This window comes from Drosophila obscura, unplaced genomic scaffold (assembly GCF_018151105.1).
Source record: "Drosophila obscura isolate BZ-5 IFL unplaced genomic scaffold, ASM1815110v1 contig_18, whole genome shotgun sequence".
Classification (NCBI taxonomy): Eukaryota; Metazoa; Arthropoda; class Insecta; order Diptera; family Drosophilidae; genus Drosophila; species Drosophila obscura.
Genome location: NW_024542767.1, coordinates 51,411 through 68,098, shown reverse-complemented (window position 1 = coordinate 68,098; position 16,688 = coordinate 51,411). Strand labels below are relative to the sequence as shown.

The 16,688-nt window shown below is 44.4% G+C and overlaps 2 protein-coding genes across 2 annotated transcripts; one reads left to right on the top strand and one right to left on the bottom strand.

Moving 5' to 3' along the window:
- Positions 1-6,049: 6,049 nt before the first annotated feature.
- LOC121404010 lies at positions 6,050-7,080 on the top strand. The gene is made up of 2 exons (XM_041592522.1): positions 6,050-6,833; positions 6,887-7,080. The coding sequence occupies exons 1-2, from the start codon at positions 6,108-6,110 to the stop codon at positions 7,076-7,078; spliced, it is 918 nt and encodes a 305-aa protein (XP_041448456.1). The 5' UTR covers positions 6,050-6,107; the 3' UTR covers positions 7,079-7,080.
- Positions 7,081-14,946: 7,866 nt separating this feature from the next.
- Positions 14,947-16,479, bottom strand: LOC121404005. Its single transcript, XM_041592514.1, has one exon. The coding sequence runs from the start codon at positions 16,477-16,479 to the stop codon at positions 14,947-14,949; it is 1,533 nt and encodes a 510-aa protein (XP_041448448.1).
- Positions 16,480-16,688: the final 209 nt, after the last annotated feature.

Below are 16,688 nucleotides of genomic sequence, written 5' to 3'. Positions count from 1 at the left end.
CTTGGCTACACCACACCCCGACGCGGGACCCCAGCCTCCGGCCCCCGGCTCCCGGCTGTATGCCCATTCCCTGCAACGCTCCATAACCCCATTGGCGGCTCAGCTCACCATTTCAATTATCATACGGGGGGTGGGGTGGTGGCGGGTGTGGGGCGAATGAGGGAGGCGCTTTTGAATGAATGCCAGAAAGAATGAAAAAAAAGCCTGCAGCCAAAGCAGAAGCAGAAGCAAAGCGAAGCAGCCACAAGCAAGGAGGCAGCACCGAAGTTTTATGTACCCTCAACAAGGATCTGCCCGTTAAATAAATCTCCCTGGATTATATATATTATAATTGGATTTTGCCACAGATTTAATTATTTAAGAGGGATTTATTTTAATTTTATTTTTTTTTATTTTTTTATTATTTTTATTTTTTTTTTATTCAGCAATATATATTTTGGCTCTATTCAGGAAAGTTCATTGCTACTCAGCGATTAGCTTACTCAATAACAATCATAGCTGGGCCAATCTGTGAGGGTAGAACAAATTGTGCATTGGTCAGGGGAGAGGAGCGTAAAAGCAAGAAGGGTTTCTGCTCCTTCTGTTCTGCTCCGTTCTGTTCTGTTCTGTTCCTTTGTATCCATCATTCCCACTTCCAAGGAGTAATTAGTGTGCATTTCCGTTACTCTCCTGCTCCTGCTTCTGCTTCTGCACCCAACCTCCACCTACGCCCCCGCCTTGCTGCCACGGCATGCGTGTGTGTGTTTGTGCAACATTTGCGTTTCCACTTCGTTTGCGACAATCAAATGTAACAAGGGAGCGGAACAACAAAAAGAAGGAAGAAAACAAGAAGAAAAGAAATCAAGTTGAAGCGGAACAGGAAGAGGAACAGCAGGCACAGAAGAAGCAGCAGCAGCAGGCGGAGGAGGAGGAGGAGGAGCAGCAGCAGGAGCAGCATCTGGAGAGCCGAGCCGCCTGTCATTTGCCATAGCACTCACCTGGCTCAAGCACTTTCATCACCAAAGTCGTGGGATCTCCACTGGAACGTGACATTGAATACATGCAACATTGTCTGCCTTCTCGTTCCTCAGAAGTCTTACTCTCAGTCCCACTTCCAGTCCCACTCGCAGTTGCAGTTGCCATGCCATTCCCAGTCCACCATGCTAATCTCTCTGTAATTAAGACTGTCACTCATACAGGCATTGGCTTGCCATTCAGTTGGCCCCATCTTGGAGCAAGTCTTTGGGTAAGCTTGCACCTCCACTCCTCTTCCCCCTCCTCTTACACTTACATCATGCATCAATGGCATCGTACGATGGTGTGGAAGAGGCCGCTTTGAAATGCCTTCAATTGCAAGTTTTAGTCCTTGTCGTGCATTCTGCATTTCGAATGAAGCACAGGGTCAAAATCTTTTAAGTTTCAAGAGCCTAAATGTGATTTGTATCCTCTCAGCACGAAAGAAGGAGACTGCAAAAAAGGACACTTGATTGTTACGTAATGGAAAAAGGAAAGCGTATTTAGTAGCTTAGCGAACACTCTACTCTGAATGTGGCTGCACATGGGGGAGACATGCAGGGGTGCCACAGAAATCACTTCCGCTGGAAAATCACCTCAATTCCATTCCGCCGTGCCACACACCGATTTTTCAGCGGAATCAAAATCGATCACAATTTATCCAGTTGTTTGATTAAATACACCCATAAAACACATCTAAAACGATTCGAATATTACTTTCCCATAAAGGTTGTTCAATTGTTGTTGTTAACCCTCATCCAAATAATTTAACATTACACATGTTGAGTTAATGAAATAAGCATTTTAGCAAATCACTATTCAATCCGCTGTCTGAATTTTCACTTAACGATTCCGATCTCAATCCGCTGCAGAGCGAGGTGGCCACCTAGGGCGATTCGGACTTTCGAAGTTAATACAGTAATGCCACCTTTTTTAAGCCGAATTCGGGTCAAGATATTTAATATTAATTATATTGAAAGCATTCTGTTGTTCTTTAATTAAGCATTACAAATAATAGCTCATTGCAGTAAAACTTCCTTTACGTCAAACGTGTGCATACTTTTTGTGCAAATTGTGAAAACATATGTAGTCATTTGTAGTTCTACCAGGTGGCATCGCTTCACAATGCACAAACAAAACTAACAAACCATTTCTACACATTATTATGCCACTGCATTTATGTCAAAAACCCCTGTTCGGCTAAGCGCAGACCCATGGCAGCACAAATAGAAGCATAGCGATCATTATACCAAAAACTGGTAATTGTAATGAACTAAATTAGCAGTAGTTTGAGAACCACATACGTAACGTCTGAACGTGAAAACGAGTTCGATGCGCATTTGAGAAGCCTGCGCTGCAAGGTTTGTGTTCTAATATGTTGCCTCCGTAGTTCGTCGATGGCCAACAGTCTTGTTGAATGCATTTTAATTAAGTTTATCGAAAAATTCAGATGTGTGTTTTTTTGAACAGCTGATTGCTGTCATGTCAAAACCAATTGTTTTGATATGATAAAATAAAAAAAACTGCAAAATGAACCCTATTCGAATTGAATCTTGAAAGGTGTCAACCCTAGCCTTAGTTGTGGTTTTGGTTTGTGACAATGCTAAGAAAAATGAAATCGATCGGATTTCTGTGGCACGGCGGAAATTTTGAAGCGGAAATCCTCTGCGCGGTTTCCCATTTCACTAGTGATTTCTGTGGCACCCCTGAATATTAAATATCTTGCTCCGAATTCGGAGTCGGTGGCATTACTATACTAACTTCGAAAGTCCGAATCGCCCTAGGTGGCCACCTCGCTCTGCAGCGGATTGAGATCGGAATCGTTAAGTGAAAATTCAGTCAGCGGATTGAATAGTGATTTGCTAAAATTATTTGGATGATAGTTAATCACCAATTGAACAACCTTTATAGGAAAGTAAGATTCGAATCGTTTTAGGTGTGTTTTATGGGTGTATTTAATCAAATCGCTGGATAAATTGTGAGCGATTTTGATTCCGCTGAAAAATCGGTGTGTGGCACCACGTTAATTACACTACTCGACAAAATCGAACTTTTTTTTCCTCAAGGATCCAAACCGACTTTTTCTGATAGATATGGGGCTTTAAAATTTTTTAAAGAATTATGGTTTTTTTTTCATTGCAGAACTTTTTTTTGAAGAATTTTTGAAGTCTGGTATTTTTTTTTTTTAGCTATTTTCAGAGGTAGCGCTTGTTTTTTTCACATAACTCTAGTATCTTACGTCTGGTTGTAAAGAACTTTGCTATTTTGAAAAGATAATTGAAACAGCTAAAAGTTGATGCCAAACACTTTGTGATTTCAGCTTACCGTCTGGGAAATATAAAGCATTGAAATGCAAAAATGATGATTTTTGTGGGGTATTTTTTACGAAATTTTGACTTTAAAAACTCAGGAAAAGTCGAAAAAAAATTATATCTTGTGTCCTCTATTTTTTTGTGTATAGGTGCGTTAATTTGGCGTCGTTTAAGGTATCGCTCATTAAAATCTATGGAGAGACTTTGGAGGTAAAATTCGTTAACCAAACCTAAAATATGTAAAAAATGAACAAAAAATACCTTTTTGAAGGCGGCGGGCCCAACTGCCAATTGGGAACAAAGCAAACGAACAAGGGTTGTACATTTGGTACTTGATCGCGTTCCTTTGTTCACAATTGGCAGTTGGGCCCGTTGGTCAAAATTTCGTAAAAAATACCCCACATAAATCATCATTTTTGCATTTCAATGCTTTATATTTCCCAGACGGTAAGCTGAAATCACAAAGTGTTTGGTATCAACTTCTAGCTGTTTCAATTATCTTTTTAAAATAGCAAAGTTCTTTACAACCAGACGTAAGATACTAGAGTTATGTGAAAAAAACAAGCGCTACCTCTGAAAAAAGCTTTAAAAAAAATACCAGTTTTCAAAAATTCTTTAAAAAAAAGTTCTGCCATAGAAAAAAAAAAAATATCATCAAACCATTTCTAAGCCCCAAATCTTTAAGAAAAAGTTCGTTTTGTTCCTTGAGGAAAAATCGTATTGACTAGTGTTATAAACAAATAAATGTCAAGAAAATTTAAATTCTCTTTCCCCCGAAAGAAATCCCCCCGATCAGTGCCATAAGATGGGGATTGAGCGAGTGTTTGGTTGCTGCCCATTAAGATGTTTTATGATTGTCTACCATAAATTAGCGCAAAACATTGGATCAACACGCTCCTTGCCGGTGCTATTTATATATTCCAGTATTCGAATGGTTTTAGTGTGTGTGTTCGTGTGTGTGTGTGTGTGCGTGTGTGTGTGCGTGTTTTTTTTTTTTTTCATGGATACGCCATGGTGGGTGAGAATCTTTAAAAGACGTGACTGGCCCGTACCAGTCAACGAACTGGACTACCCCTCCGGGGCTTCCCAGCTAAACTCACCACACACAGCTACGCACCTCATTCCCCGCGGGATCACCGCAAAGTATTACTTCGCGGGGATGGGTTGCCTACTTTAGGCACTCTCCGCCAAGCGTCGCTCCCTTTCGCATCTTCTCAGATCGCTCTGGATGCCTACAAGGGTGTCGCAGACGCGTTTCCAATTTCTCCTCAGACTCCGTCATGTAGGCCATCAGCTCCTCTGGTGGTGGGACGAACCCTGTTCTTGGGCGGTACCTCGTGCAGTGGTAAATCACATGCTCCGGATCCTCGCTCTCATGCGGGCACTCGGGACACTCGGGGGTGTCATCGTGTCTAAACCTGTGCAGGTACTTCCTGTAGCCTCCGTGGCCCGTCAGGAATTGGGTCAGGTGATAACTCACCTCTCCGATTCGCCGCCCTATCCATGGCTCGATGTCTGGAACAATCCTGTGGGTCCATCGTCCATTAGTGGCTGTGTTCCACCTTGCCTGCCATGTTGCTATCGACGCCAGTCTTGCCGATGCTCGGATGGTCTCTGCCGTTCTTCCTGACTCCGGGCGCTCTGCGTATAGCTGCGTCATCTCCGTCGCTAGGATGTCCACCGGTATCATACCCGCGAGGACCAGGGCAGCATCATCCGACACCGTCCTAAATCCGGACACCACTCGAAGAGCGCAGAGCCTGTAGGGCACTGACATAGAGGTGGAAAAACATCGATGAGACCATCGATGTTTTTAAAATTTTTATAAGCATCGATGTTTTTTGTCTAAACATCGATGTTTTTTTGTTATGTTTTTGCCGTCTCTATGAAAGAAAAACATAAAGAGAGAAGAAGATTAAGCGCAAAATGTATGTCGTTAATGGAGCTATTTGTTATTTATATTAAAACCCTCTTTTATATATAGCTTATAAATTGTCTTCGTTTGGATTGGAAGTAGCCTGTGCAGTGTGCAATTATTGAGCGATGGAAAAAAATCTTAAGAGTAAGTTATTCACGTTATTCAACAATAGAGTAAACGCACATGTGCTTTTTCACATGCACACACATACATACATATGTATGCATAAAATATTAATAAATATATTATTTCTATATCATATGAACTTCAAAGGAAAACTGTGAGGCTGGACCTTTGAAAAGCAAACTTGAATACTCAATGATTGCGAATGATCGCAATTGACGTGCAACCGTTTAGTGTTGTCAATGATAGAGGATTTCGTGAGTTGTTAGCAGAAATGGACCCCCGCTACAAGTTACCAAGCAAAACCCATCTCCGTAACGTAGCGATTCCAAACGCATATGAAGATTTAAAAACAAAACTTAAATTTGCCTTGGATTGCGTGGAAAATGTGGCGATCACAGCCGACGGATGGACGTCCATGGCAAATGAGGGCTACTTAACCATAACTTGCCATTTTATAAATTCGGAATTCCAGCTAAATTCAGCCGTACTGTCCACAACGACTCTGATAAACCAAACTAACCACACGGCTGCCAATATCGCAGAATCGATTCGAGTGGTTTTAGTAAGAGTGGGGTCTAGTGGAGAAAATTGTTTGCATTGTGACAGACAATGACGCTTCGATGAAAAAGGCTTGTGAGCGTCTCGGAATTACACATTTCCCTTGTTTTGCCCATACACTTAACTTGCTTATTCAAGATGTGCTAAAAATAGACATTCTTGATCCAGTTTTGTCGAAATGTAAAGCTATTGTTACTTTTATGAAACGCAGCCCTATTGGAATGGCAAAATTTAAACAGGCACAGGATGTTGAAAATCCGATGGGTTTAATTCAAGAAGTGGCTACTCGTTGGAACAGTGCGTTCGCCATGGTTAAAGGGCTCTTAGATACTAACGACACATTATCAACCGTCTTGCTTAGTTTGCCTAAGGCGCCACTACCATTTTCCGTAGAGGAAATTGATATTATGAAGGAACTAGCTAAACTCCTTTCTCCGTTCCAAGAAGCAACTGTCGCAATTTCCGGCAGCAAGTATGTAACCATATCTCTGCTTATTCCACTTACTTGCGAAATACAGCAAAAGCTGAACAACTTAAAATCGAAACTAAAAACTGTAGAAGTTCTAAGTGCCTTAAAATTCTTATGTACTCGTTTAAACACAAGGTTCCTTCACTACGAAACACGAACTGTTGCTCAAATAGCAACAATAATTGATCCACGCTTTAAAAAGGAGGGATTTTTAACGATTACGAATGCAGATCAAGCAGCTACTGCTTTGGAGACGGAAATTGATAATTTCTTGTCGAAAACTCCACAGGAACTTCAAACACTATCCGAACCTTCACCGAATCCAACATTTTCTTTTCTGCAAAACAAAGTAAAGGTTAAAGTTAAATCAACTCGCGCGGATGCCATTATGACTTTAGGACAACATCTGGAAAACCTTAACGAGCCCAAGGAAACTGATCCTCTCTTATATTGGAAGGTAATACTAATATTTCAATTGAAATACTTTTAAATTCATATTTACATTTTTAGTGGATGAATACAGGCGGCATGATGCCATTTAAAGCTGCAGCCCGAAAATATTTTTGCATCCCGGCAACATCCTGCGAGTCAGAGAGGATGTTCAGCAAGGCTGGACAAATTATTTCCGAACGTCGTAGTCGCCTTAAGCCGGAAGTGGTGGACCAGTTATTATTTCTAAACAAGAATCAGGACTTGTTTTAAAATCTGGGAAAATTACCTTTTTTTTTTTGTATATTGTTCTGAATGGATTTTGATCTCAAATGAAATAAAACTGTTATTTTTTATAATTTTAATCATATGCTTTGCAGTATTGTATGTATTTTTTAAAATTTTTTTTGTTATCTTGCAAAACATCGATGTTTCATCGATGTTTTTCACTAAAACATCGAAAACATCGATGTCTCCAAACATCGATGTTTTTCCACCTCTACACTGACAGCTTCTTTCGGAGGCTCTTGTTGCCGATTAGGACTGACGACCACACCGGCGCAGCATACAACAGGATCGAGGCCACTACTCTTGACAGGAGTAGCCGCCGGCCTGCCTTTGGACCCCCAATGTTGGGGAGAATCCTCGACAGGGCTGCCTGCATCCTGGAGGCTTTCTGGCTGACGTACTCGAGGTGGGCACGGTAGCTCAGTCGGTTGTCCAGCATCACGCCAAGATACCTTATTGAGTCCTGCGACTTAATAGTCGCACTTTCCACCTGGAAAGACGCATACTCCACCTTTTTCCTACTCGTGATGAGAACGGCCTCTGTTTTATGGCCGGCCAGGTCCAGTCCTGCACTCTCCATCCATCTGGACACGATCCGTACTGCCTCGCTCGTCGTTGCCTCTATCGCCTGGAGCTCCTTGGCCACTACGACCAGTGCTAGGTCGTCGGCAAAGCCAATCAGCTGGCATCCCTGCGGAAGCTGGATTCTAGGACGTCGTCGTACATTATGTTCCACAGAAGAGGTCCTAGTACGGACCCCTGTGGAACTCCGGCTGTCACCTTGTAGAGCTTCGGTCCTTCCTCCGTTTCGTACCTCAGTACCCTATCCGACAGATAATTGTCTATTATCCTGAGCAGGTAGGTGGGGATTCCTATTCTTCCGAGGGTCTCCTTGATCCGGGTCCAGTTCGCCAACCGCGCAGTACTCCTTCGTTCCAAATCTCCATCGGGTTCCCTCGATCGCCCTCGATGCGATGTCGGTGACCGCTCTGATGGCGTCGACCGTGGATCTGGCCTTCCGGAATCCATACTGGGACTCTGACAGAGCTTCCTTCTCTTCGATCACTGCTAGTAGTCTAGAGTACACGATCCTCTCCAAGACTTTACCGACGGTATCCAGCAGGCATATTGGGCGGTATCCTGACGGTTCCTCCGGGGGCTTGTTTCCTTTAGGCAAAAGGATTAGGCGCTGCACCTTCCACTGCTTGGGAAAAACTCCTTCCCTTAGGCATCTGTTGTAGGTGTCAACGAATACCTCCGGTCTGGTGATTGCTCCAAGCTTTAAGGCCTTGTTGGGTATCCCGTCTGGACCTGGGGCCTTCTTGTCTCCGACTCTCCGGATGGCTGTCGTCACCTCCTCTGCGGAAATCGGCTGCCACAGTTCGTGGTCTTGGCGCGAAGAACTCCCATCCTGGTGTGGGTGCTGTGGGAAAAGTGCCTCCACGATGCTACGAAGTAGCGTCGGGCACGTTACTTCCGGCGTTTCCTGGCTTCTGATCTTCTTGGTGACAACCTTGTATGCCGTGGACCAAGGGTTTATATCCGCCTCCTCGCATATCTGCTTAAAGCAGGACGACTTGCTGCTTTTTATTGCTCGCTTAAGAGCTCGCTTGGCTACACGGAGATCGTCTCCCAACGTGTCGAAGTCTGGGCGACCCCGCGCTCTCTGGTAGCATCTCCTCGACCGTAGGCATGCTTTCCTGAGCTGGCCGATCTCTTCGTTCCACCAGTAGCAGGGTGCTCCTCGTCTGCTCGGCTTCCTTCGCGGCATTGCAGCGTCGCACGCCTCCTCTAGGCGCATTGCAAGTTGCAGAGCCAGGCTATCTGCCGTTTCCCCCATTGGGCTCCAGTTGGCGTCGCGGAGACACTCCTTGAACGTTTCCACGTCCAAGTGGTCGTCCTTCCATTCGGGTCCGGTCGTCTTCGCACGCTGTCTCCTTCGACTTTCTCCGCAGTCAAAATGGATCGCCTGGTGGTCGCTAAACGTGAACTCCTCGCTTACTCTCCATGTAGATTTCCTACAGAGTGAGCTGCTCATGAACGTCAGATCTATAATAGACCCGCGTCCCGCCTTGAAGTACGTTAGCTTCCTTCCGTCGTTTGCAAGCACCACATCCAAGGACGCAAACTCCTCCAGCAGACACGTGCCTCTGGCGTTGGTCTCTCTGCTACCCCACTCCACTGACCACGCATTAAAGTCGCCCGCTATCACTAGGGGCGCTCTGCCGCGCGAGTCTTCTGCTATGTCTGATAGCATCCTCTGGAAGCGCGCTAGGTCCCAGCTCGGCGGAGCATAGCAGCTGTAGAAGGTGACCCCTCTCAACCTCGCTCTGACGAAACCGTCGTTCACAGCGCATATCTCCCGTGGGGGGGTTTTTACAGACCAGATGGCTGCCTTCCCGCATCTGCTGTTGGTCCAGCCGCTTCCCGGTATCGTCCTGAATGGCTCGCATATAAGAACGACGTCCGTCTTCCGCTCTCTAACTGCTTGTCTTAGGAGAGACTGTGCAGCTTCGCAGTGGTTGAGATTCAGTTGAGTGCATCTCATGCTGATCTCTTCGACAGGGCGCTCCTAAACAGGGGGCATCTACCGCTGCCGGCCACGTGCTTCCAATCGGCGCTCTTTCCCTTGCAGAGCATGCACTGTGGCTCCGAGTCGCAGTCTTTTGCTATGTGGTCCTCCTTACCACATCTCCTGCACAGCTTTGATCTATCGATCTCGCTCCTGCACTGCCGTGCCATGTGCCCGAATTCGAGGCATCGGAAGCACTTGGTGACGCTGACCCGTTCGCGAGTCTGCATCTTACCCAGCCTACCCTCAGCACTCCCAGCTTAAGCGCCTTCTGAGCGCTCTCCGCTGGTAGCCTGATTGTGGCCGTCTGCGTTCCTCCGTATGCCTTCCGCAGTTGGATGTCCTCTGTGGTGAACTCCGTGAGGGTTACCTGGCTTCTCATTGCCTCCACTATATCCTCCCTGGTGGTGATCTCGTCGAGGTCCCTGCATTCGAGACTCACCCGATGCGTCAGGGTACGGACATCCGCCTGCTCACCCAGCGTCCCAACTACTAGGCTCCTGAAAGTCTCAGTCTCCTGTCCCGACTTATTGAGCTGCAGCAAGAGCTCTCCTTTTTGTGTCCTCCTTATTCTGGCGACCGCGTCTCCGAGTCCGTGAAGGGTTTCGTCCGTCTTCACTTTACGCAGTATATCAGCGTAGCTGGTTTCGCCTTTCGTTGAAATGATGATGGCATCCGGTCTCGTCTTCTCTACGAGAGCTCCAGGCGGCTTTTCCGTCTTCTTCCTTCTGCGTCGGTTCGACACGGTCTGGAAAGGGATTTCCGCGGGCGCTTCGTTCCCCGTTTCGATGGGGGTCGTTTCCGACTGCTACGCCTGGCATGGTCTGTGCTTCCACTGATGCCTTGGTTCTCTTCGTCCGAGGTGTTGGCGCACCTGCAGCCTGCTTCCTCTTTGGCTCCGGAGCCGTTCTAAAGAACGGGGATGTCTGAGAGGACTGGTGTGTCCTGATCACAGCCTTAGCTCCTTCGTCATGTAGCTGGATGGCTACCAGCTCATACAGCACCCGTATGCTCTCGATCGAGTCCCTCATAGGCTGGTGTATCGAGCGCCTCTTCCCATCGTCGAGCATCTCCACAAGCTGCGTGATTTCTCTTCCGAGATCGCGCAATGCTGTGCTGCTCTCCGAGTCCTGGCGTTGCACCGGATCCGTGCGTGCCGGCGGGGGCGCGTCAGTCCGTTCGCCAGTCGGGGTCCTCGCCATTTTGTTGCTTTTTGTAAAGCCGTCTACCTTCTCCTTCGTATTTGGTGTGGTTGTGCTCATTTTGTTGGGTCCCAACTCATAAGCCGTTGTCCTTGTCCGTTGTACAGTCGCGTTTTGATCCCATGGTTGTCTATGCAAGCAGGGAGGCCATGCGAGGGTTGACTCTCGCCCTTATGGGGTCGGGAGTTCAGAGCCGGATCCGCGCTAGTCAGGAGTGACTCAACTGAGCCTGTACGTCCAACTTAATGGCATTCATAATGGAATTCAGGGTCTTTCCGCCTACTACAAGGCACCTATCCGAGCATAACATCCCCGTGTCTTCTTAGTCGCCTCATACGACAAGCTATGACGTGCTGTGGTGGTATTCTATTTCCCGCTCACCACACGGGTTTGTGTGTGTGCTTGTGTGTGTGCGTGTGTGAGTTTGAGTGTGAATAGTTGTGGGTGGCAAGAGGGAAAGTAATTTGAGATTTATGGGGTCCTATGGGGAATGCGTGGGACGTTATCGTAGGACTTGGACTTATTGTCTGCAGAAGAATGCTCGATGAATGTGTGTATACATATGTACATACATATACATATATTTATATACGAGTGCACAAACGATATGGGCAGTTCCTATCTGGCGGTTCGTTACATTCGTACGACAAAATGTTGAAAAAAATAGTCAAAAAGCTTAAATTTGGAAAAAAGATTATCCTCGTTGAATATAATTTTGTTAGACCTACATTCACCAGAAAAGTGGAAATAATCGAGCGTACGGTTTTAAAGATATAAGCCAAAGTATGACCTAAAAGTGCGTTACATAAAACAGAAGTGGTTTTCGAGGTTGGGGTACAAAATGGCAAAACTCTGCGAATTGGATAGAGCTATTTGTATAAAATTTCTTGTGGTAATAAATGAAGTATTGAGAGTTAATTTTCAAACTTATTAAATGTAAAAACTTTTCCTCTTTTTTTGTTAAAAATCCGCGGAGACATCTCGCGAACGTTACTGGCGTGACGTTACCGAATTCCGCGATTATAAAAGCCTAAAAATTTACTGTTAGTCGAGGTTGGACCAACGTTCTGATAATGGTTTTAGGTAGTTTAATATGTTAGAAAGACTTTAAGGAGAAACTTTTATTAAGAATCACCTTCTTCCTAGGAGATAATAGTAAAAGAAAACATGTCTATAAAAATACCAGAGAATACCAAAAACGTGAACTTTTGTTAATTTTCATAGGTTTTAGGATGAAAGTTAATGAAATTATATGTCAATAAAGTAAATTAGTTACCTTTCAATAAATTTAGTAAAAAATATCCGGAAAAAATTATATGGAAATCGGTTTTTATTGACTTTTTATGATTTTTGGCCTGATGGACCTTTTGGCGGAACTGCCCATATGCAAGTGTGAATTTCATTTAGCCCCTGAGAATTTATTCAATTCTTCAATGAAAATGTAGTGCAACTTTTGGGCCACCGAGACGCCCGTCTCGCCAATCCATCAAAGTCTTAAGTGTGCTGGGAGGGGAGAGGCGGAGGAGTCGTTAGCTGGCTGCTGTTCGGCGGATTGTTGTTGCAACTAAAACGTTTTGTTTATGGTTTCGTGTCGGCCAACTCTTTGCGCGCCATCGATGCGCCCATCGCACAGTGGTCGATTCTGCCAATCTGGCAGGCAATAATTAATAACTCAAAAAACAAATGAGTAACATTTTTAAAAATATTTTTGCATTTTGGAATATAAATCCGCGGAGTATTTTAATAAATTTTTAATTTTTATTTTTTAACTTAAAAACTTTTAAAAATAAAATTTAAAAAAAAAAATAATTTTTTTTGTATTTCAAAATATTATAAAATGTTTTTATAAACACTGTATATTATGACAAAAAAGGTATAGGTCAAAATTAAAATTTTTGCTCTGTTTTTTGAAGTATTTTAAATTTCTGCTGCACACTTCACTCAGAGGCAAAATTCCTTAATTTTTTTTTTATTCGCTAACAATCATTTTCTTTGAGTTTGTTTTTATCAATTATCAATTAATTGAGTGAAAACATGGATCCAACTCGCTTTAGCTTTTCTTTCTTACTCAGTTTCCATGCGCCATATCGCAAAAAGCGCGTTTTTCGAAACTGACATTTGTCCTATAAAATCAAATAAATTAACGTGTTGCACGTAGTTGCAATTTGTTTTAACACAGAAGATTAAAAATAGACTGGTTTCATAAATAAAAAAAGATTGAAGGGGGAAGGGGACGGATGTCAAAAGATCTATTCCATGCAAGTGTCGGGTATGATATTAATAGCACACTAAAGGAAATGTTAAGTTCTACAACGATTTACCACTAATACATGTAAGCACAGGACCAACAAATATATTTTTTATTGAATAATTACTAACTATGATCAAAATGGATGGTAATTTTAATAGAATTCACAAAACATTAATATTTATTTTGCTTTACAAAAAGCCATAAAAAGGCGGTAAAATTTACTAAGGTATCGACATACAAGTTTTTTGCGTTTTAACCGCGTGCAGGTACTGGACTATCGATACGAAAAATATATAAATATAGCAATAAATATCAGTAGGATGTTTACTTTCCAAAAATTAAAAAAAACGAGAAGGAACGTGTGAGTCGTTTCTGGGGACACGACTCTACTTATACCCGTACTCAGTCAGTATATACATTATTGAGCTTATGATTTTTTAGAATTTTAGAAAAAAAAAAAAAAATTTTACATATTACATTTTTTTGCTACATCTGCTATCTACATCTACATATAAAATGTCTATTATACATCTAACATGTAGATTGTACATGTTCCATTCATATTCCACATCTCCTCCGCTAGGGGTTGCTCGCGCACTGAACGCGGCAGAGTGTGCGAGCGAGAAGGAAAATGAGTTGTGTTGTCGTGGGCGGGAGGGGCACGGGGAAGCAACAGAAAATTAATTTCTTCATTCTGGCTATAATTATGATCCGATCTGATTCAGATTCGGCAGTCTGGTAGATATGGTCATTCTCTACGATACTGCGTTTTTAGTTTTATCGTTTCTTTAAAATTGTGCCTGCCACAGATTTTCGTCCTTTGTGGGGGCGGAAGGAGGCGGGGCGAGATTTTGAAATACACTTGTAGCAGTGTGATATCACATGAGTCTGGAAACCAAATTTGGTTGCCCTAGCTCTTATAGTCTCTGAGATCAGGCGCTCAACAAGACGGACAGACAGACAGACAGACAGACAAACAGACGGACAGACGGACAGACAGACATGGCTATATCGACTTGACAATTGACTGATCAATATTTTTTTGGGGGGGGAAAATTTTTTTTTTTTTGGTTAAACACCCCCCCTTTTTCACAAAAATAATAATACCCCTTAACTCTTTTTTGAGTACGGGTATAAAAACGCACGTTCCTTCTATTTAGCGATCACTGTGGCCAGCCCATGCTTAGCTGAAAATTGCCAGCAAAGGCAACTCATGAAAATACTTATTTACTGAAAAAAAGCCATGGAACTTAAATTTCTGGTTACATTTTCTTTTGATGTTGTTTGAGCTATTAAGCGTTTTTAATAGCTATTTTAATTGAATTTAAGAACAGAGCCGATAAATTTATTACAATTTTATTTTATTAGTATTAAGTAGCGGCAGTACGCGTATTTAATATGTTTGCTTAAGGTATATAGACCGAACGTTCTGAATATCAATAATTGACTGATCGCAGGGCAAAATGGGCCGACTGCCCGTGCCCTATGCATAACGAGAGCGTGAGAGCATTATGGCATAGTTAGGCTCAGCTTCTGAGCCGAGTAGAGCAAGAGAGCTGCTTAAACGCAGCAGGTGCAGCAGCAACACGAAGGCAGCGGGAGACAGCCGCCAGAACAGACGCTGCCGGGCGTAGGCATATGCGTTATGCTGCTTGACCCGACATACTCCCCCCGTTGGAAGCCTGACTTTCAACAGCATCTTTAAGGGGAAGCAGACACAGCTTGTTAACGGCTCGCTTGGTCATTCCAGATGCAGTCTTCAAAACAGCGACTCGGGCGACGCCTTCTCTGCCGGGTAATAGTTCGACCACCCTAGCTAGTGGTCACTTCATGGGACCACAAGGACCACATCTGCGACTGCCAAACTAGGCTTCGGCGTGCGCCACTTTGAGCGTTGTTGCAGTGAAGTGATGTATTCTTCCTTCCATCGGGACCAGAAGATCTGCTGCAAATATGAAACGCACTCCCATCCGTTCAGGCGATCGAATTTTAGCTGAGTTACGTCAGGCTCAGCGAACGAAGCAGGAGGTCCGCCATTCAAGAAATGAGCTGGAGTTAAAACGTCCAGATCGGCAGGATTCTCTGAAATGGATACTAAGGGTCTTGAATTAATAACTGCCGTGATGTGGCATAACAGCGTACGCAGTTCTTCAAATCCAAGCACCGAGGTGCCTATAGCACGATAGAAGTGATACTTGGCCGTCTTCACTGCAGCTTCCCACAGGCCTCCAAAGTGCGGGGAGCGTGGCGGTATGAAGTGCCAGTCAATAGCCTCAACCAAACAAAATTCCAGGACCGCCTTCTGATGGTCGTCGCTGAGAAATAGGCGCTTTAGATCCAAAAGCTCATTCCTGGCGCCGACAAAATTGGTTGCGTTATCTGACCAAATTTGTCGCGGCCTTCGTCTTGTGCATATGAACCGCTTTAGGCCGTGCAGAAAGGAGACTGTAGACAAATCCTTGATCAGCTCCAAATGAACAGCCTTAGTCACAAAGCAAATGAAGACGCAGACGTAGCATTTGATTGGAATCTTGTTGCGTGCCTCTGGCTTGTAGAAAAACGGGCCACAAAAGTCGACGCCTGTGATCTCAAAGGCATGAGAACCGTCTAGCCGCTCCTTCGGAAGATCCGCCATGATGTGCTCCAATACTCTAGGCTTCGTTCGAAAGCATCTTACGCACTTGTTTACGGCCTTGGTTACCGTTTTCCTCCCCCCAATAGGCCAATATTGGGATCGGAGTAATCCAAGCAGGGCTCGAGGTCCAGCGTGCAGATTCCGTTCGTGAAAGTGAGAAATGATTGCAAACGTAAGCGGATGACTGCTGGGCAGGATGATGGGATGACGGCCATCAAAATCCAACGACGAGTTCTTCAGCCGGCCATCAACTCTTAGAAGTTCGAAATGATCCATGAAAGGATTCAACGATACGAGGGAACTAGATAAGGAGACCACCCCCTTAGCACGCAGTGTCTTCATGTCTTCCCATAGTTCAGTACGCTGGACTAGCCGCACCAATAACTGAGTTCCATGTTCAATGTCAGAAACAGTGAGTCCGGGATGCCGAATCCGGTTGACAAACTTGTGAATATATCCAAAAACGCGTTGCATGGACGCAAAAGAATTCGCATACTTGGACTCAGATACGATGTCTACGTAGGGCGATTTTACCAGGAGAACCTTCCGACGAAGCTCCAGGGTTGGCTTAACAGGTAGTATAGTGGGTGGCCAGTCATCAGAGGATCCGCAAAGAAAGGGAGGTCCATGAGCCCAAAGAGGTGACTCGCTCAACTCTACTGGAAGAGCCCCTCGCGAGAGAATGTCAGCCGGGTTCAATGCTGTGGGAACATAGTGCCATTCCATTTGAGCAGTCAGTTCCTGTATCGTTGCCACTCTATTTGCGACAAATACGTTGAATCTGGACGGTTCGTCCCGAATCCAAGAGAGCGCAACAGACGAATCACACCAACAGTAAAACTTCCCTTTGAATACATTCATTCCGGCTATCTCAGATATGAGTCTAGCTAGCAACTCCGCTCCACAAAGCTCCAGCTTTGGTACAGTCAGTGTTT